The sequence below is a fragment of the Carcharhinus amblyrhynchos genome, chromosome 18, assembly GCF_965287045.1.
Source record: "Carcharhinus amblyrhynchos chromosome 18, sCarAmb.v2.hapA, whole genome shotgun sequence".
NCBI lineage: Eukaryota > Metazoa > Chordata > Chondrichthyes > Carcharhiniformes > Carcharhinidae > Carcharhinus > Carcharhinus amblyrhynchos.
Window position 1 is genome coordinate 40,525,359 of NC_137341.1, and position 22,320 is coordinate 40,547,678.

At 40.6% G+C, this 22,320-nt stretch overlaps 1 protein-coding gene across 9 annotated transcripts in view; it reads left to right on the forward strand.

Moving 5' to 3' along the window:
• prpsap2 (phosphoribosyl pyrophosphate synthetase-associated protein 2) overlaps nucleotides 1-16,209 on the forward strand; it is a 51,361-nt gene extending 35,152 nt beyond the window's left edge. For 7 of the 9 annotated variants that reach the window (XM_080206873.1, XM_080206872.1, XM_080206878.1 and 4 more), the window contains 2 exons: nucleotides 9,910-10,056; nucleotides 10,307-11,048. In XM_080206873.1, the coding sequence (XP_080062999.1) occupies nucleotides 9,910-10,056; nucleotides 10,307-10,465 (306 nt within the window). In that variant the 3' untranslated portion in view covers nucleotides 10,466-11,048. Of the gene's footprint in view, nucleotides 1-9,909; nucleotides 10,057-10,306; nucleotides 11,049-14,794; nucleotides 15,730-15,803 lie in introns of those variants that run through there. The other 2 variants (XM_080206874.1, XM_080206875.1) reach the window with 2 other exon arrangements.
• Nucleotides 16,210-22,320: the final 6,111 nt, after the last annotated feature.

The window sequence follows — 22,320 nt, forward strand, 5'->3', positions numbered from 1 at the left end:
CACCTGAGCCCACCTCCATATCTTTCCTCATATATAAATCGATCATTGTAAACCTCTAATATCTTCTGCTTAATAGGCTTGTCTGGCTTCCCCTTAAATTCATCTAAATTATTCACTTAGATTTCCAGAAGGCATTTGACGAGGCACCACAAGTTAGAAGACTGGTTTACAATTAGCAGCCGATGTGTAGGTACAAATGGGTCATTTTACAGTTAGCACAATGTTGGAAGTGGACTGCCACAGGGTTCAGTGCTGACTTCTCAATTTATTATCAATAATTTAGATGAATGGGCTGGATGTATGATCGCTAAATTTGCTGATGATACTCTGATAGGAAGTACATTATGAAGAGGAAGTAGGTGTTCTCCAAAGGACCCTCGGTTATGTGAGTGGGCAAAAATTTGACAGTATAATATGAGAAGATGTGAAATTGTTCACTTTGGCAGGAAGAATAGAAAAGCAGCACATTATTTCAATGGAGATTGATTGCACAGTTCTGGGGTACTTTGGGATCTGGGTGTTCTGATCCATGAATCACAAAGTTAGTATACAGATATAGCAAGTGGTTAGGAAGGAAAATGGAATGTTGTCATTTATTGCAAGGAGAATGGAATATAATTGTAGGGATCTTTTCCTACAGTTGTGCAGGGAATTGGTGAGATCACATTTGGAGGGGACGGTTTTGGTCCCCTTTCTTAAGGAGGGATGTAAATGTGTTGGAAGCAGTTCAGAGAAGGTTCACGCAACTGGTTCTTGGCGTTTTTTATTATTAATTCATGGGATGTGGTCATTGATGTCTAGACCAGCATTTTTTTTTTGCCCATCATTAATTGTACTTCAGAAGGTGGTGGTGAGCTACCTCCTTGAATTGCTGCAATCCATATGATGTAGGTAAACCACAGTGCTATTAGAGAGGGATTATTGCCCAACAAGGAATGGTGATCTATTTTCAATTTGGGATGGTGAGTATTTTAGAGCTGGGCTTCCAGGTGGTGGTGGTCCAACTGATGCGGCAATAATGATCTCTTCCTCAATGTCAAAAAAAAAGAGATTGTCATCAACTTCTGGAAGTGTAAAGGAGAACATGCCTCTGTCTACATCAACAAAGAGTGGGTCAAGAGCTTTAGGTTTTTAGGTGTCCAGATCTCCATCAACCTGTCCTGGTCCCTCCCTATGCCAACACTACAGATAAGAAAGCCCACTAACGCCTCTACTTTCTCAGAAGACTAAGGAAATTTGGCACGTCAGCCACGATTCTCTCCAACTTTTACAGATGTACCATAGAAAGCATTCTTTCTGGTTGTATCACAGCTTGGTATGGCTCCTGCTCTGCCCAAGACTGCAAGAAACTACAAAAGGTTGTGAATATAGTCCAACCCATCACTCAAACCAACCTCCCATCCATTGACTCTATCTACACTTCCTGCTGCCTCAGCAAAGCAGCCAGCATAATCAAGGACCCTGCGCATCCCAGACATTCAGTCTTCCACCACCTTCCATCGGGAAAATGATACAAAAGTTTGAGATCACGTACCAACTGACTCAAGAACAGTTTCTTCCCTGCTGCTGTCAGACTTTTGAATGGACTTATCTTTCGTTAAGTTGATCTTTCTCTACACCCTAGCTATGACTGTAACATTGCATTCTGCAGTCTCATTTCCTTCTCTATGAACAGTATGCTTTGTATAGCGTGCAAGAAACAGTACTTTTCACTATGTTAATGCATGTGACAGTAATAAATCAAATTAAATGTTTTCTGCTGCTCTTGACCTTCTAGATTATAACGACCGTGAGTTTGGAAGGTGCTATCTAAGGAGCTTGGGTGAAGTCCTGCAGTGAATTTTATAGTGCACACTGTTGGCACCATGTTGGTGTTTGAGAGTGTATGTTGTGGATGGGGTGGAACTACTTGAGTGTTGTTGGAGCTGCACCCATCCAGGCAAGTGGAGTATATTCCATCACAATCCTGACTTGAGCCATATAGATTGGCAAGTTTTGGGGAGTCACAGGGTGAGATATTCACCATAGGATTCCCAGTCTCTGACCTACTTTAATAGCTACAGTACTTATAAGTTTAGTCCCGTGCCATTTCTGGTCAATGGTAGCCCCCAGAATGTTGATAGTGGGGATTTTAGTGGAAGTAATGCCATTGAATGTCGTGGAGTGATGGTTAGGTTCTCTTTTGTTGGAGCTGATGACTGCTTGGCATTGACTCCAGTTTTGCCTGGGCACTTCCTAGAAGGCCAAACTCTGTTCTGATGTAAAGGGCAGTCACTCTAGCTTAAAGTTTATTTTGTTAGTGTCACAAATAGGCTTACATTAAGACTGCAATGAATTTAATGTGAAAATCCCCTAGTTGCCACACTCCGGTGCCTGTCCAGGTACACTGAGGCAGAATTTAGCGTGGCTAATGCACCTAACCATCACGTCTTTTGGACTGGGAAAAAATCGGAGCAGCCGGAGGAAACCCACCCAGACACTGGGAGAACATGTAGACTCCGCACGGACTGTGACCCAAAACAAACCTGAGTTCCTGGCACTTTGAGGCAGCAGTGCTAACCACTGTACTACGTACCACCACACTCTCACCATACCTTTGGAGTTCAGCTCTTGTCCATGTTTGACCCAAAGCTGTAATAAAATCTTGAGGTGAGTGAACCTGATGGTCAGAGAGCAGATTATCGCTAAACAAGTCTGCTTTGTGTCACTACTCCTCCATTACTTTGCTAATGACCAAGAGCAGACAGATGGAGCAGTAATTGGCAGGATTGGATTTGTCCTGCTCTGTGGACATTACTGGACAATTTGCCACATTGTTGGGTAGATGTCTGTGCTGTAGTTGTAATGGTCCAGGAAGTGACAAATCCTGGAGCACAAATCTTCAGTACTATTGCTGGAATATTGTCAGGGCCGATAGCCTTTACTTATCCGATGGTTTCTGCTGGTTCATATTATCACACAACAGTAATCAAATTGGCTGAAGACTGATGTCTGTGATTTCTGGGTACTTCAGGAAATGGATCATTTAATTGGCACTTCTATCTGAAGATTGTTGTAAATGCTTCAGCTTTATCTTTTGCCCTAGTGTACTGGGCCCCCCATCATTGTGTCTGGGGGTATTGTGGAGTCGTCTCCTCCAGTGAGTTATTTAACTGTGCAACACCATTCAGGACTAGACGTGGCAGGATTGAAGAGTTTTTTTTATTCGATCCGTGGGTTGTGGAATCACTTGGCTGATTGCTTGCGCTATTTGGCACACAAGTAGTCCAGTGTTATAGCTTCTGGTTGCCACCTCATTTTTAGGTATGCCTGGTGTTGCTTGCCCTGCACTCTTCTTTGAACCAGGGTTGATCCCCTGGCTTGGGAGTGATGGTAGAAGGGAGATACGCTGGGCCATGAAGTTATAGATTGTGTTGAGTACAATTTTACTGCTGCTGATGGCCCATGGCACCTCATGAATGCCCAGTATAGAGTAGCTGGATCTGTGCGTAATTTATTCCATTTAGCTCTGTGGTAGTGCCACGCAGCACAAAGGGTGGTGTCTCAATGTGAAGATGGGATTCCGTTTCCACAAGGACTTTGTGGTGATCACTCCAACTGAAGCTGCCATGGATTGATACATCTGTGGCAGACAGTTTGGTGAGGATAAAGTAAGGGTTTTTTCCCCCTCTTGTTGGTTCCCTCACTGCCTGCCACAGGTTTAGCAGCTATGCTAAACGCGACACACTGTGGATGTTGGAATCTGAAACAAAAACAGAAAAATGCTGGAAAATCTCAGCAGGTCTGACAGCATCTGTGGTGAGTTGAGCCAACATTTCGAGGATGGATGACCCTTCATCAGAGCATATACAGGAAAGGTTGGGCATGTGTCTATTGGAGTTTAACAAATGAGAGGTAATCTTAATAGAATTTGACAGGGTGGATGCTGAAAGGATATTTTCCCATTGTGGGAGAGACTTGAACTAGGGGACACTGTTTAAACTTGTCTCCTTTCTGTAGAGAGCCATTTGTCCTTGTAACGCTCCTTCTCCAAAGAGGGTGGAATCAAGGTCATTGAATATTTTTAAGGCAGAGGTAGGTGGATTCTGGGTTAACAATTGGGATAGGTGGAAATGTGGAGTTGAGGTTACAATGGGATCAGCCATAATCTTATTGAATGGTGGAACAGGTTCAAGGGGCCAAATGGCCTGCTCCTAAGTGAGTACCACGTCGATCACCATTTTTAAGTGACTAATTGTGATCTTTTTAGAATTGACCTACACAATTCTACACTCTGGAGAAGACAGTTCCAAAGACTCATGACTCTCTACAGAAAAGAGACATTTTAAAACAGTGTCACTTAGTTGCTATGTTAGAAAGTGGATCTTTTTAAAAAGACACTTCATTTTCCAAAATATTACTAGCAAGGTAAGTGATGGCTTCTCAGATAAACTAGTTTTGTGGAAGTAAATTCAAATTTGGTCTTTTATGCTAATACTTGCACATAAATATATATTTATATTCTCAAACCAGCACTTGTAGAATAATTTCAGAATAAGAACATAAGAAATAGGAGCAGGAGTAGGCCAACTGAGCAGCGACAGATCAGCCATGATCTTATTGAATGGCGGGGCAGGCTCGAAGGGCTAGATGGCCTACTCCTCCTATTTCTTATGTTCTTATGAGCCTGCCCCGCCATTCAATAAGATCATGGCTGATCTGTCGTGGCTCAGTTCCACATTCCCGCCCTCTCCCCATAACAAGGTTAATGAAATCCAGTTAGTGAATTGATGAGTCAAATTAATATAAACATGAAGAAGGTCAGATGTAGAATTTCAGCTTTTTGGAACATCTAGATTCATTGACCTAGGTTTTAAAGTTGGTGAAATGTGCAACTGTACCGGGGAAGAATTTTCTGATTGTAAAAGGGGCTAGCCATTCCGTCATTTTCATTACCTTTTAAGAGAAGTGTGCACTTAATTCACATTAAATTGATTTAAAAGCTTGAAGTTTGGTGCTGAAGTCTCTGATTCATCATGCTTCTTTGTAAATAAGCAAGTTGGCTTTGTAACATTCAGGCTTTACAATGAACTGGCATTGAGTCAATGAGGCTCTTGTGTTGTTCATTATTCTGAGTTGGCAGCTAGTACTAAGTTTGTCCTGCTTTGCCAAACCAATAAAACCATAATTGGATTTTCATTCTATTAAGTTAATTGTCAGTATCTTTCTCAAAGTTACTTGACTCCTCTTGGAGATGAACAGCACATTCACTGAAGGAGCGGGGAAGAGTTGAATTTTCAGGTTTTTAATGCGGACCATTCTTGAAATCTGAGTTTTCTGCAAGTTCAGTGGCTTTCTTTGTGCAAGAAAATGATCAGTGCTGCTTGTAATCACTCATAAATAATCTACTGAGTGAAGGAGAAGTATGAAAAAGAAGGATAGCCTGGGGAATTTTAAACAAAAACTAATTGCAATCTTGAGAGCCTCTTCATTAAATTAATTTAATGCTTGAAATTTGGCTCATAAATAAACTTTGACCTCACTATCCCATACTCCTCGTAAAGATCGTATGAATCTTTAACCAATAAATCCTGTAAAATTAGGATCCTACTGTGCTGCAGCAGTTTACATTAACCTTAAATTTGGGCAAAATATGTACTGCTGCAGATTTGCATTTTGCAGTGTTTTCTATCAGTCTCTAAGTGTTGGTACCAAATGATGAGCAGCTTTGTATCTTAGACTGATGTTTCCTGCAAGATACTTACATTAATGTTGTTCCAAACTTCTTTTGTTATTTTCAAACTGCTCTGTCAGAACCTGAAGACTGGGAAATCTCAGCAGGTCTGGCAGCTCCTATAAGGAGAGAAAAGAGCTAACACTTCCAAGTCCAGATGTCAAAGCTTTGACAATGGGTCATCTGAACTCGAAACGTCAACTCTTTTCTCTCCTTACAGATGCTGCCAGACCTAATGAGATTTTCAAGCATTTTCTCTTTTGGTTTCAGATTCCAGCATCCGCAGTAATTTGCTTTTATGGGGCCTGTGAAGACCCCTGTGCTAATATTTGAAAAGTCTAAATTATTGCAAGCAAAGCACTGTTTTTAGTGTATGGGAAAATAAATGATAGTCTATGGACACAGAAATCTAGTGGGATAACCCCATTTCAAATGTGCTGGTCTTCTTGTTTCATCAGTTTTTGTTTATTTTCAATCTCAGTTTAAACCAGGAGTTGAAAGAACAGTATGGTGTATCATCTTCCCTCTAAGAAACTCTGAGAAGAGGCACATGTACTTCATTTTAACTTGAGTTGCAGGGAGTGGGGAAGAAAACTGGACCACAAGACCATATGAAACACTGCTTGGGCTTGTTAGTGACAAACAACATGGTTGTCATGGCATGAGGGAGGTCATGTTTCACTAATTTAATTGAGTTTTTTGAGGCGGTGACAGAAATGATTGACGAGGAGAGTGTTGTGGAAGTTGTCTACATGGACTTTAGCAAAGCATTTGACAAGGTCCCTCATGGCTGGCTGGTGCAAGATTAAATCTCTCGGATCAAGGGTGAACTAGCTAGATGAATTCGGAACTGACTTGGCCGCAGAAGACCAAGGGTGGTGGTGGAAGGGTTTTTCTGAATGGAGGTCAGTACCAGATGATGTTCTGCTGGGACCTCTGCTGTTTGTAGTATCTACAAATGACGAAATCATAGCTGGTCTTATGAAGTTTGCGGATGATGAAGATTGTCAAAGAATACAGCAGGATATGGATAGACTGGAAAATTGGGCGGGGAAATGGCTGATAGGATTTAATCCGGACAAATGCGAGGTGATGCATTTTGGTAGATCCAATTCAGGTGGGAACTATAACATAAATGGCAGAACCATCAGGAGTATTGACACAGATCTGGAAGTACAGATCCTTAATAGTGGCACCACAGGTGGAAACGGTGAAGAAAGCATATGACATGCTTTCCTTCATTGATTGGGATATCGAGTATAAAAGTAGGCAAATTATGTTAGTTGTATAAAACGTTTGTTCAGCCACATTTGGAATACTGTGTTCAATTCTGGTCACCATACTACCAAAAGAACGTAGAGGCTTTGGAGAGAGTCCAGAAAAGATTTACTAAGATATTGCCTGGTATGGAGGATATTAGCTGAGGAGAGATTGAATAAACTGGGATTGTTCTTCCTGGAAAGATGGAGGCTGAGGGGCAACCTGACAGAAGTTTATAAAATTATGAAGGGCATAGATAGGGTGAACAGTTGGAAGCTTTTCCCCCAGGGCAGAAATGACAATCACAAGGGGGCACAAGTCAAAGGGGGGAAAAATTCAGTAGAGATATGCAGGGGAATCTTTCACCCACAGGGTGGTGGGGCTTGGAATGCACTGCCAAGTTAGGTGGTTGAGACAGATACGTTAGTGACATTTAAGACTTATGTGGATAGACACATGATCAGATGGGGGGAAAAGAGGGATATAAGTGGTTAGTCTAGATAGGACAATGTGATCAGTGCAGCTTGGTGGGCCGAAGAGCCTGTTCCTGTGCTGTACTGTTCTTTGTTCTTTGCTGTCTGTCATACCCAGCTAATGATGGAGAGTGGATGTCTGGAAAGTTGAAGACTATAGCATAGGTGCCCACAATATAATGGATCTAATTTGATCGCTTTTAGGATGATTCGCATCTATTGCCAGATTGCAAACCTTTGGTTAAGGTAGCTTCTGTTGATAGAATTGAAAGGACTTACATTGAAAAGACTTGCATTAATAATGCAGTATTGGAGTAGGCTAACATTGTACAGTAAACCATTAGGTATACTGCTGTAATACAGCTCTGGAAATGTAAATGTAAACCTAAAGTGAGATGTTGCATTTCTGGCTAACGTTGGAATACATAAAAAAAATAGGAGCAGGAGTAGGCCATCTAGCCCCTCGAGCCTGCTCCCCAATTCAATAAGATCATGGCTGATCCAATAGTAGGTTCAGTTCCACTTGCCCGCCCGCTCCACATAACCCTTAATTCCCTTATTGGTTTAAAATCTATCTATCTGTGACTTAAACACATTTAACGAGGTAGCCTCTATTGCTTCATTGGGCAGAGAATTCCAAAGATTCACTACCCTCTGGGAGAAGAAGTTCCTCCTCAACTCTGTTCTAAATTGACTCCCCTGTATTTTGAGGCTATGCCCCCTAGTTCTTGTTTCCATTGTAAGTGGAAATAACCTCGCTGCTTCTACCCTGTCTAGCCCCTTCACTATCTTATATGCCTCTATAAGATCTCCCCTCAACCTTTAAACTTCAATGAATACAGGCCCAGTCTACTCAATCTCTCCTCGTAGGCTAACCCTCTCATCTTCGGAATCAACCTGCTGAACCTTCTCTGTACCCCCTCCAAAGCTAATATATCTTTCCTTAAGTAAGGGGACCAAAATTGTACACAGTACTCTAGTGCAGCCTCACCAACACCTTGTCGAGTTGCAGGACGATCTCCCTGCTTTATACTCCATCCGTCTCGCGATAAAGGCCAGCATTCTGTTTGCTGCCTTGATTACCTGCTGCACCTGCAAACTGAGTCTTTGTGATTCATGCACAACGACCCCCGGTCCCTCTGCACAGTAGCATGTTGTAATTTTTCACCGTTTAAATAATAGTCTTTTTTACTATTATTCCTTCCAAAGTGGATAACCTCACACTTACCAACGTTATACTCCATCTGCCAGATCCTTGCCCACTCACTTAATCTATCCAAATCTCTCTGCAGACTGTGTCCTCCATGCAATTTGCTTTCCCACTCATCTTTGTGTCATCCGCAAACTTTGTTACCCTACACTTGGTCCCCTCCTCCAGATCATCTATGTATATGGTAAATAGTTGAGGCCCCAGCACTGATCACTGCGGCACGCCACTAGTCACTGATTGCCAACCAGAAAAGCAGCCATTTATTCCGACTCGCTGCTTTCTGTTAGATAGCCAATCCTCAACCCACGCTTACACTTTACCCCAACTCCGTGTACTTTTATCTTATGCAGCAATCTTTTGTGAGGCACCTTGTTGAATGCCTTCTGGAAATCTAAATACGCCACATCCACCGGTTCCCTCTGTCAACTGCACTCGTTATATCCTCAAAATTCCAGTAAATTAGTCAAACATGACTTGCCCTTCATGAATCCATGCTGCGTCTGCTTGATTGAACCATTCTTTTCCAGGTGTCCTGCTATTTCTTCCTTAATAGATTCCAGCATTTTCCCAACTATGGATGTTTAGCCATCCGGCCTGCAGTTACCTGCCTTTTGTCTACCTCCTTTTTTAAACAATGGCGTTACATTAGTTGTTTTCCAATCAGTTGGCACCTCCCCAGAGTCTGGCGAATTTTGATAAATTACAACTAATGCATTTGCTATTACTTCTGTTTCTTAGAACCCTGTGATGTATTCCATCCGGAACAGGGGACTTGTCTACCTTTAGTCCCATTAGCCTACCCAGCACTACCTCTTTAGTAATAGTGATCGTTTTAAGGTCCTCACCCCCTACAGTCCCATGACCGTCAAATAGCATTAGTATGCTATTTGTGTCCTCCACTGTGAAGACCGACACAAAAAACTTGTCTAAGTCCTTGGCCATTTCCTTGCTTCCCATTATTAAATCTCCCTTCTCATCTTCTAAGGGACCAACATTTATGTTAGCCACTCTTTTTTCTGTTTTATATATTTGTAAAAACTTTTACTATCAGTTTTTATATTTTGTGCTAGTTTACTTGCATAATCTATCTTTCCTTTCTTTATTGCTTTCTTTGTAGTAGTAGTATCATTGTTGTGCTCCAGACACTCAACTGCTTTGTTCCAATTCCTTCTGCAGTTAAAGCATTTGAGTTTCCATTTTGTTGAAGCAGGATTTGTTAATGGATAATTATTTTTAATCTGAACTTTTCACAGGATGACATAATCGATGACGTTGATAGCTTTTTAGCAGCTGCGGATACGTTGAAGGAAAGAGGAGCTTACAAAATCTATGTAATGGCAACCCATGGTCTTTTGTCATCTGATGCACCCAGATTGATAGAAGAATCAGCAATTGATGAGGTAACCAAAGTCTACTAATTCGTAGTCCACGATATTGAGTTAAATAATCATAGATTCTTTTTTGTAGTATTTATAAAACCATTATAATTCAAATCTGTATTGCCAAGTGCCCCATGTTCCACTTGTTAGAGCTTTCTAGCAATTTCTAATTGTAATTGGCTATGGAACAGTGCAGACTTGTAAATTATTGACCAAGATCTGGTACTGAGCTAGCATTTTCCAGTTAATCATCTATGTTGCTCTTCTGCAGGTGGTGGTAACCAATACAATACCGCACGAAATCCAGAAACTCCAGTGCCATAAAATAAAGACCGTTGATATCAGCATGATCTTGTCTGAGGCCATTCGAAGAATCCACAATGGTGAATCAATGTCATATCTATTCCGAAATATTGGTATGGATGATTGAAATGGTGTTCCCTAAGGCCAACTCGAAGTGTACCTTCACTTAACTTGGCAAGGAAGTGTCACGATTCACTGGTGCAAAAGTTTCTATAATAAGAGGCCAACTTTGTAAAGTGAATGCTGAATATAGAGACATCTATACAATACTTCAGATATCCTTGCTGTTTTGTAAGCTCAGAAGTATGACCAAAATCCCGATTGTTTTTATTGCTTTTGTATTTAGGAGTATTGTACTATGTTTTACATATCGTAGCTACATCTTTGCTCTCAAAGATTATCTGCTCCAAGCTTAAGAGACAGCAGTACAATAAAGAGTAATAAACAAAATACGTGAAATAGCCAACCTCGATTGTGCTAATTTCCCACATTAGTGACTATACTTCAAAAGTACTTTTTGATGTAAATCGCTTTAGGATGTCCTGCAGTCATGAAAGGAGCTATATAAATGCAAATTCTTTCTAATGTTTTTAAACTGGACTTTTTTAAAAGTAAATGTTTCAATATTACATGTGATGAATTAGTTGAATAATTAAATGGAATCACCTGGTATTTCCTTTCTGCGTAAGGAATAAAATTGCAATGTTCTATGTGGCTTTTAACCCATTTATTTAAAAAAAAGGCCGTTAACCATTTTTAAGCAGCTATCTTGTAACTAAAATCTCTCCTCATCCACCATGTTTCTCCCTTACCCACACACTGGATGACCCTGGTATGCCTGTTTTGTGTTGCTTTTCCTGAAAGAGTGTAGTTGTACAGCTAACATGGTCTTCGAGTACTTTTATGCGTTTAGTGGCACCTGTTTATTGGTTGGGGGGGGGGGGGGGGGTGTGGTGGGCAGGCTTGGCACAATCGGACACTCTGCTTGTGTAGTAACTGCACATAGACATGCACTGGATAGCAACTAAGAATGGGGCAGCTTTGTTATATTTGCTATCTGCACTCTGTAGCCCAAGGACACCAGGAGCAACTGTGATGCTGTCCTGTGTAAAAGATCAGGAAATTCTGCAGAAGCCATGGGTAACTCAGCAAGCTTGCTGATGGGCTTTATTGCTAAATTCCACAGCCCATGGTGCATCAACCCAGTAAACTATGTTGAGTGTTCTTAACATTTATTCCAGAAGTTACCCCCACCCCTCTCCACCCATCCAGCTTATAGTCTGGATAATTCATATGAAAAGAAGCCACACTTTCTTTAAAATCTGCAGAGCTATTAAAAATAACAGCTATTTAAATTGTGCCGATTTAGAAGAAAGGATTGACTTGGTGAGTTTCAGTTGGGGAAAAAAAGGTATTTCAGTAGTTTTGTGCCCAAAAAAGCCTAGACACCAGCTCATAAATCAACGTGAGATCGGTGCACACAGTCTAATACGTTTTTACATTGGATTGCTGTTTGCACTTGGTGCTCCTTCATGATATTAGTCTGATAGCTTTGGATTGTCCTTCTTTCTATATAATTTGCCCTCATTCATTATGCATTGACGATCCTCCCTGATGATGTTTAAGTAACATTTTGTGAACTGTCTGTTCTGACCAGTTAAGATTCACAGTATCAGGAGGATCAATTCGCTTAGTGTAATTTATATTTGTGTAGGTCTGCTTCAGTGAATGTGTAACATAGTCAAGAATCCCCTTGATCCATCGTTCATAGCCATCAGTCAGGGAGAGGAGGTTAACATACATGTTGATATGGTGGAATCAATGAATAGATTTCCAGTTTTTTGAAGATTAAATATTCTGAAGGGAATCATTTTTTTATGTATTGTGATTGATGCTGAAATTGTGTTATACTCATTCCATGGTCTGCAGAGACTTCAAGACCTGGTGGACTGTCTTAAAGATGTAAACATTATATGAGCAAAGCAGTGGTATTTTTTCTGATGTGTAACAGATAATTTAAAGCATTGAATGAGATCTATTAAAATTGCAGGGCTAAGCAGCTTGAATGAAAACTTTTGATACAGTTGTAACTAGGCGGAAGTAGATACTGGTGTTTTTCTGAAATGTGATTGTTTGTTGCCATTATATTTGTGCACATAAGTTGTGCCCATTTCCAGCCCTAAAGTAAATCTTGATCTCGATCTCAAGACTTCTCAATACTGCATCAGGATACATGTTTTCCCAATCCCTATACCAACCATCCTGGAATGAGAGTGCTACCAAGTATGTGGATTATAGTCAGCTTTCACTGTTCTCCAGGGCACATTGGGGAGCTGGGTTTGAGTGGTCAAACATGCCTCAGTGAACAGAAACTGAGTGCTTCATTCTCTGGATCCTTTGGTAGGTTCTGCTTGGTAACCAAAATGAGAGTATGCTGTCTTGGGCTTCTGACAACATGTGCCATTTTCTGACCGAACTAGACCACTCAGGAACCCACTGCTCATACCAGGCTCCACTTGGTTGATTGGAGGCTGGATTGCCCTTTTTTATGAGGACCTGTCGCTGCTTGTCTCATTTTAATGAGCATGCCTTCTCTCTGCCTCTGACTGCCGCTTACAGCTGAGGAGTTCTGGGGTAGTATGTTCTTCCTCAAACAGTTTACTTTGTCCCCCCAGCAACCAGCCATAGATTGATATTTCTTTAAGTAGATTGTTTGGGAACCAGCGGCAGTTTCAATAATGAAGAATCTCCCACGACCTTGCTCACTGCTAGTTGGAGTGGCAGGCATGGCTTTTACCTGTGTTTGTTGTAACAGGCTGATGTTGCAGCACCATCCTTGGACTCAGCAAGTCTAAGAGGCAGTCTTGCTACATATTATTCGTGAAGTCACAGCACCCTCCTGTGGAGGATTTAATGCCAACAATAGTTGTTACATAATGGGCAAAGGCAATGTTGGTGTTACCAGTGCAGGGAAATGTATATTTTAAAAATCTTGCATCTGGTGTTGTGCATCAGACTGGAAGTGTGCTACATTTTTATGCAAGCGCAAAACAAATCTTAAAAGACAGCTATCTTTGTGGATATTTCTGATTATGAGAAACTTGGGTTTTGCAACCAGCTGCATCAGTAGCAGAAAATAGTCAGGGGTCATCCTTTTATTGACTTCAGGATATCTTCTAATTGACCTCAGAATCTGTTTAGAACAACTGGTTTTCCTTTGAGGGCAGAAAGCCTAATTTCAGTGGATAGCTGATAAATTATGCACAATGGGAAACTACTACCACTTTCCTTAACATAGCAAATCCCACAAGCAGCAGCACAGGAATTCAAAAAGCTCATCTCAGCTGTTAATTGATCTTTCCACCAGATTTAAGCAGCTCAAGTTATTGAGTGTGTGGGGTTGAATATTAAAACTGGGAATGCTGGCATATCTTTGGGCACCTTGCTGTAAGCAGGCACATTTGCGACATTTAAGAGGCATCTGGATTGGGTACTTGAATAGGGAGGGAGTGGACGGATACAGACCCCCCCCGAGTAAGGGCAGAAGGTTTTTCACTTTAGTTAGGGCATCATGAGCGTTACGGTCTTGGAGCGCTGAAGGATCTGTTCCTGTGTTGTATGTTTCTTTGTTCTTGTCACCTTTCACCAGCTTGAATGAGATTTCTGTCTGTCTTAGAAAATGACTTGGCAAAAATTGTGCACACTAACCCCTGTGTCAGGGGTTAGTGTGCTTGTTCAGTAAAGTTTCAAAGTTTTTAAGTGACTTCCTCTTAGCAGCCTGAGAGTTCATATATTTTAAAACTGGTATGCTAGGGATTTTCAGTAGCTCATGCAATCCTCCTATCGCTTTGGTGGAAAGGGCTAATGTTAAATCCAGTCCTTTATTTTAATTGCGGCATAATGTTTTTCCACTTCATACCTGGAAATATTTTTCACAGCCTGTCCTGTGCTTGGAGGAGGTTACCTCGGCAGCGGTTGTTTTTGTTAAACCTTGGAAAATTTTACTTTGGAATTACTTCAAGAGGAAATTAAAGTATTCCAATCTGTCCTGTTTTAATCTCTGTTGAGTGAAATCCTTAATTCTTCAACCCTGCAACTCCCTTATCTTTGCGTGATACTAATTTTTTTTGTTTTTGTGGCTGGAGTTTGCATGTTTCTCTTTGGATTTCCTTCTCATGATTTAATAAATCACTTTGGATGAAACCCAAATTCCTGAACAACATTCTTGGGAAATCTTGCTCGTTTAAAGATCATGAATGTTGTTGGGGCTGTTTGTGTTTCAAAATTGTAAATCAAGTCGCATGTTAATATTAAAAATCATTTTTGATTATTAATGCACTAGCAAGTGTAATAAAGGGATACGTGATTGTAAAATTGTGCAGATTAAGTTAGCCATCTTTTGAGAGTAACTTTTTTTACTTTGTGTGTTCTGTTTTTTTTCCCTTTTAAACTTCAGGAAAGTTTCCTGATTAATGGTCAAGTGACCATTGAGGCAGGTAGACTTTTTGTGTGTATTTGAGATAACGTTACTGAAGAGTGGACCCCAGGGATCGCACCAAAGACACCCCTGCTCCCGCCTTGTACTGCATAGTAAATGCCTCCACCTCAAGAGAATCCAAAACCAGAACGTTTCCCTGGCTTTCTAATAGAATGTGTGCTTCACCAACTGTGCCCTGAACCAATTTTCTAAATGTCCTGTCTGGGTGCGTTAACTTGCATTGTCTGCGATCGATCGTACGTTTAGCAAGCATTCTCCTTGGAGAAGAAAATATCTGGTCGTTACATTGCTGTGATGGAACCGTGTAATTGGATCCTAAGTAAGATCCGAGAATATTATGAGAACATAAGGTGTATTTTTTGTGAATGGGGAATCCTGAGTGTTGCATAATTGATCACCATTTGATAATTCGATTCCAACATACCAATCGGCTGGTAAATGTATTCAGTAGTAAAGTATATGTTGACTGGCATGACATGTTATATGAATTAATTGGCAGTGAGAGTAGTGCAGTACTGCCATTACTTGACATTTTAATTGCTTGATTTCTGTTGTATTTATTACTTGGTGCAAAATGCGTCAATTTAAAGAGCAGGTTTATCATTATCCCACTTTTTTCCTACCCTTTTAAATTGTCTTGCAGGTAATTCTAGCGTTCTTTATCAGTGGAACTGGCTGGAAGGACTTGCAGAACCATTGCTGATTGAGCTGTGTTAGCATCGGTAGCGATGGTCTTTAATGCAAGGGCTTTAAAGCTTAATTTCAGCTGTGTGTGTGTGTTTTTTTTTTTGAGTGCTTTCATATTCAACCCACCCAGTTTCACTGATGTGATTACTGCTCCGTTTAAAAAAAAACACAAGCGAATGGAGTAAGTTACTGCTGCAGAGTGTTTTCTTTTCTCAATGACAGTTTGCAATGGGACCTTGCTGGAAAACAAATTGAGGTTATTCATATTCTTTTTATGTAGGACTGATAACATCTGCTTGAAGAGAGATTTTGCTCTTGAGCCTGGGCAAAATCAACGCCAAGGTCCCTGAAGTAAAAGGACTTGCATAATGCTTCATCTCTCGCCAGCATGGTTCTGATAAAAATCCAAAAATAAAGCTTTAATAGGAAAGATGTATGCTTTTAATTTATTTTTTCAGATTTTTGATGTGTTTCCATGTTTGTATATTTATAATAACCTGAGCATTATGTAGTTGTGCAAAGGTCTGCAAAACACTTGAAACTGCTACAAAAAATTTTCTGTGCACTTGCCCTTTCAGATGCTTTACAAAGGTCACTGGGCCTTGTTTCATGGAATACTGGTAACCGTTTGTAAGTTTTGCAATTAGCAGAAGTGTAACAAAGTTGATTAAAAGTTTGAAATAAAACTCTAAATTGTTGCGTGTTTTTACAATATTCTTAAAAATTATTCATTCAGGCTTCGCCGACTTAGGCCCTCATTTATTGCACAAGCCTAATAGCGCTTGAGAATGTGGTGGTGAGCTGCCGCCTTGAACCATTGCAGGCCATGTGGTGCTGTTAGGGAGGGAGTTTCAGGATTTTGATCCAGTGACTGTAGGAAAAGTGATGTATTTCACCATTTTCAGAATGACTTGGAGGAATATTTCCAGGTGGTGGTGTTCCCAAGGCTGATAGATGGGATGAGGTGGGAGTTTGAGTGTTTCTTGCCTGTTGATGCAGAGTCAGTGGGCCATAGGGCTGCGTGTGCGCTCTGTGATTCTACAAATGTGCCACCCTTGTCCTAGATGGTAGTGGTCATGGATTTGGAAAGTACAGTATGAGGATATTTTTAAAAAATATATATGTATCATTGAGGTGAAGTATAATTAATAGGAATTTTGTGCTTGAGGTTTATTCAAAAAGTTTGGAATAATTTGGTATATGTCACTTTCAGCTTGCAAGGTTTTTCAAACATTCAAATTGTTTTTATGCTTACCATTGCAAACCTTTTAAATAGGACAAAAGGTGGAAAAGTGACTTTTACAGGTGAATAGTCAGTAATATCTCCTTTGCAGCACCATGGATCTAAAAATTGGATTTCAGTGATAACTATAATTCTGGTTGTAACATTTCATTATATTTTAAATAAGATCTCTTGCAGGTACCCAATTTTTGGAAGAAGATTACAACTGTGAACTGGTACTCAACTGTTCTAGAAATATTGCCTCAATCTTTTCTGTCAACAAAAGCCACCATTAAGATGGAGGCAGACTAGATTTAAATGTTTTGTACTTGCTCATGTCCACTTTTTTTGGATGTTTTTGAGCCTGCCAATTAATTTAGATTAACATAATTTAAACACCGAACTGCAGACGGCTTTTTCTTTTCATCACGCATACAATTTTGTACTTACCTTCACAATAGCGCAGTTAAAATTTGAGGATAGCCCCAGTATTAATGACTGACCGTTTGTCCAAGTGCTGCCTATTGTAGATTAGAAGTCTTTGCTTTGTTTCCTTGCATTTATCTCATCTCACCTGACAAACATATTTCATTGGTGCTTGATTGTTTTAGAGAGCTGTTTACAGTAACATAAAGTACCTTTTAGCTTAGCTGAACATAATTTAAGCTTTGGTAAGCAGAATATGTTTTTCCATTAATTTTGTCTTGTTACTGTAAAGTGACCAGCTGGCAGGTTGTTATGCTGTTTACATACTGACTGACACACGTAGTCATCTCCCCTTTGGTATAGATTAACTGAGACTTTCAAAGGATTGGGCTTTAATAGACTTCTTCTCTTCTTGACTATATCTATGTGTAACATTTCAATTGTTACCCTGGATGCTGGAATCTGAAACAAAAGCAGAAAATGCGGGAAAATCTCAGCAGGTCTGATGGTATCTGTGGAGAGAGCTAATCTTTCAAGTCCAGATGACCCTTCATCAGAATATGCTTTTGTTATAAAGTAGATTTCATGCCCCTTTTAAGATAAAGATTCTCCCGGGTCCCAGGTGAGCAATGTTCGAGTATTAAGCCCTGGATTTAGGATAGACGCACACTATACCAAGCCTAATTTTTAATTTCACCTGGCATCCATTCTCTAGGGTGGACCCTTGTTATAACTCACCATTTGTAGGTAGAAGATACTGGAGTAAATATCTAAACTCCTGTGTGGGAACAAATTTCTCAATTCCCCAAAGACTCAAGGATCCTCTTAGTCTGCAAACCTAGTAGCAAATAAGGCAGGACATTAATTGATTGGAATAGAAACTGATAATTTTGTAAATACTTCATGTTGTGCATCTGTGAATAAACAGTAAATGCTTCAGATTGGTGACCTTGTATAAGAATGCAGAAGTTAGTGATATGACAGGTTTTAAACAATTACAGTGGCAAAGGAAAAAATACAAAGCAGAAGATCTGGGGTTGGATAATTTAAAAAATGATGAAAGCCACAGTGTCAGCACTGCTACCTCTTAGCGCCAGAGATCCAGGTTCAGTTGTTGGCTAGGATCACTGTCTGTGGAGTTTGCAAATTCTCCGTGTTTGCATGGGTTTCCTTTTATGTGATCTGGTTTCCTCCTACAGTCCAAAGATGTGCTGGTTAGGTGGATTGGCTATGCTAAATTGCCCCTTAGAGTCCAAAGATATGCAGTTTAGATGGATTAGTGGAATAATTGAGTGGGGTTACAGGAATAGGATGGGGGAGAGGGCCTCGTCAGACAGTCTGCGCAGACTCGAGCTGAATGGCCTCTTCTGACCTGTAAGGATTCTATGATGGTGGAAGGCAAAATGAGATAGTAATAGAACAAGTAAACAAACAAAGGCTGTAATTTGATTAATTAAAATGTGCTTCTTGACTTTTGTTTCTTTGCCCTGTTATCATCTCTTTTTGCCTTGCACCATTTTCTTTAATCTCGCCTCCCTCCACTGTTATCGTAAACTTTGCATTTTGTACTGTTTCCTCCTCCTCCTCCTCCTCCCCCCGCCCATGTTCCGTACTTAAAACTTCTAACATCTTTGGCATTCTCCAGTTCTGATGGAATGTTGTCATCCTGAAAATTGAGCGGTTTATGGACTTTCCAGCAGAGGATAGGGCCTGGGTAACAGAGGGGAGCCATGTCAGAAGTCTCCCTAATACCACTAGGACCAAACGTTAACCATATTAAAGAAGCTTTTTTCCAGTTTACAGCAATCAACTTGGCAATTGAAAAAATGCACATCTGCTGTTCAATCACCATTTCACTTAAAATGTGCTTTTTTGAAAGCCTTTAGGAAAAGGCCCCATCAAGAAGTTGTAGCTGTTCTTTGGCATCATCATCACTTCCATCAATGTTGCTGTCTGTTGGTAAATTTTGTGGCATTGGAGGCAGTTCAAAATAGGTTCACCAGTTTGTTTCTGGGGATAACGGGGTTGGCGTATGAGACAAGATTAAACAGTTTGAGCTTGTACTGGCTAGAATTTAGAAGGATGAGAGAGATCTGATCTAGATGCATAAAACTTTTAAAGGGATTGATACAGTATATGTGGTCCAAATGTTTCCCTTTATGGGGCAATCTACAAGAGGTCATAGAGGTTGAGGCTGCAAATTTAAAACTGAGATGAGGAGGAACTACAGGCAGTGTGTGAGTTTCGCCATAGTGCTATGGAGTCTGAATTATTGAATGGCTTCCAGAAGGAGATCCCTAATACATAAAGGGATATAGAGAGCAGGAGGGGAGGTGAATTTGAAACCGGGGAGAAATCAGCCATGATCTGATTTGAATGGTAGAGATGGCTCAAAGAGCTGAATTTGCCTACTTCCACACCCAGTTCCAATGTTGCTATGACATAGTAAGTGGTAGGTAGAGGAAAAGGGTAAATGTCAATCTGTCTACTTGGGCATGAAAAACAAAAACAGTATACTACTTGAAAATAGACTGCAGAACTCTATAGGTCAGAGGAACCTGAGGTCCCACAATCTGAAATCCCAAAAAAGTTGATATCCAGGTGCTGCAAGTGATTGCTTCTTCAAATGAGACCAAAGTTGGACACAATACTCCAAATGTATTGGGATGGCACAGTAGCAAGCACTGCTGCTTCACAGCTTCCAGGGACCTGGGTTTGATTCCCAGCTTGGGTCACTGTGTGGAGTTTGCAAATTCCCTTTGTGTCTGTGTGGGTTTCCTCCCACAGTCCAAAGATGTGCAGGTTAGGTTGATTGACCATGCTAAAATTGCCCCTTAGTGTCCTGAGATGCGTAGATTGGAGGGATTAGTGGATAAAATTAGTAGGTATATGGGGGTAGAGCCTGGGTGGGATTGTGGTGGGTGCAGACTCGATGGGCCAAATGGTGTCTTTCTGCACTTAGGGTTTCTATGATTCTATGTGGTCTCACCAACACCCTATACAATTACTATAACACTCCACTCCTATGCTCCAGTCTCTTTGCAATAAATGTCAACATCTCATGTGCCTTTTTTAAAGTTACCTGCTCAACCACCATACTCTGCAATTCATGCACATAGACATGCAGATCCCTCAGCCTGGATGCATTTTGCATCTGCTTTCTTTTTAGGTAATGATTTGCCTTTCTAATTGGTTTTTTTACAAAATGGAAAACATTAAACTCCATCTTATAAATGTTGGCTCATTCTCCTAGCCTATCTATATCCATCTGTAAAAACTTTATATCTTCTTCATTGCTTGGTTTTCAACCTAATTTAGTATCATCCACAAATTTTGCTATGTTGTTTTGATAAGCAAGGGGATTAAAGGTTATTGGTGATAGGCAGGAGATTACAATCAGGTCAAATATGACTTCTCAACATTCAACTGGTGAGATATTTTGGAAATGAGACAGAACAAAGTAGTTTAAAACACAAGACCAGCTCTTAATGTGTAAGTGAGAAAGCAAACAAGACACTTTCAGGTGTATGTAAAGAGAAGGACATTTCCTAAAGATCCACCATTATTATCTGATGAAGAGCCATTAAAATGCAAAGTGCTGGCTACTGAAGCAATGGCCACCACAGACAGACCAATCCAAAACTCCTTGGGCATACACAATAAATGCACACCAAACTACAGACACTGCAAGGGAGATTGCAAGAAAGATATCCAGAGGATAAACAGGTTGAAAACTCTCTCTGTTTTGGACAAGTGTTTAGAAACCAACATTACTGGAAATCTACTGGTGAACTAAGATCTCATTATCAGTGCAATCGCATCCATGAAACCAGCAAATTGGCCACAAGGTTGAAAAATCTATACCTCAAGAACAATCAAAAAGGCATTTAACCATAAATTCCTTTAACACATTTTTATTGGATACTAACTTCCCTTATTTCTAATATCTTTGTTTGACGCTCTGTGTTTATTGCATTTTCCTTTGTGTTTAGTGGTTAATGTATTTCTTGACTCAAGAAAACCCTGTTTGATTGACTTTGTATTGTTCACTGCATAGTTAAATACATTCTGATTTGGGAAAGGCATAGCCTTGTGAAGAAGAAACTTAAACCTTGGTTGTGACCAATGGAGGCGGTTGAATATTGGGGATCCTGTTCATAACAAAAGCAATGGAAGGGATCACCATACAATTAATTGACCCTTATTTGGCAATAACCTGCTCACTAACACGCAATTTAGATACCGTTAGGACCACTAACCTCCTGGCCTCATTACAGTGTTTGCTTAAACATGAACAAACAAACTGAACTTGAGGTAAGAGTGACTGACTGCCCTTGGCTGCAAGGCAGCATTTGACCAAATGTGGCATTGAGAAGCCTTAGGAAAATAAGAGTCAATGAGAATTGGGGCTGGGTGGACACTCTCTACAGGTTGGAATCACACCTGGCACAAAGTTTAAGTTTATTTATTAGTATCACTAGTAGGTTTGCATTAACACTGCAATGAAGTTACTGTGAAAATCCCCTAGTCACCACAATCCGGCACTTGTTTGGATACACTGAGGGAGAATTTAGCATGGCCAATGCACCTAATCAGCACGTGTCTCAGACTGTGGGAGGAAACTGGAGAACCTGGAGGAAACCCACACAGACGCAGGGAGAACGTGACCCAAGTTGGGAATTGAACCGTGGTCCCTGGAGCTGTGCTAACCACTGTGCCACAGTGCCTCCCTGGGAAGATGGTTGTAGTTATTGGAGGTCAATGATCTCAGTCATGGGATATTACTGCAGGATTTCCTCAGACCTTCAGCTGCTTTCAGCGTAAGGTCAGAAATGGGTTTGTTCATTAATAATTGCACAAGGTTCACCATTCATGACTTCCCAGATATTGTAGCTGCCTGTGCCCACATGCAACAAGACCTGGACAATATTCATGCTTGGGTTGATCAGTGGCTAGTAACATTCATACCACAGTAGAAAGTAGAAAGAAACTTAAGCAAGGAGTAAGAAGGGCTAAAAGGGGTCATGACAAAGCATTGGCCAACAGGATTAAGGAAAATCCCAAGGCTTTTTATACATATATAAAGAGCAAGAGGGTAGCCAGGAAGAGGGTTGGCCCACTCAAGGAAAGGGGGGAACCTATGTGTGGA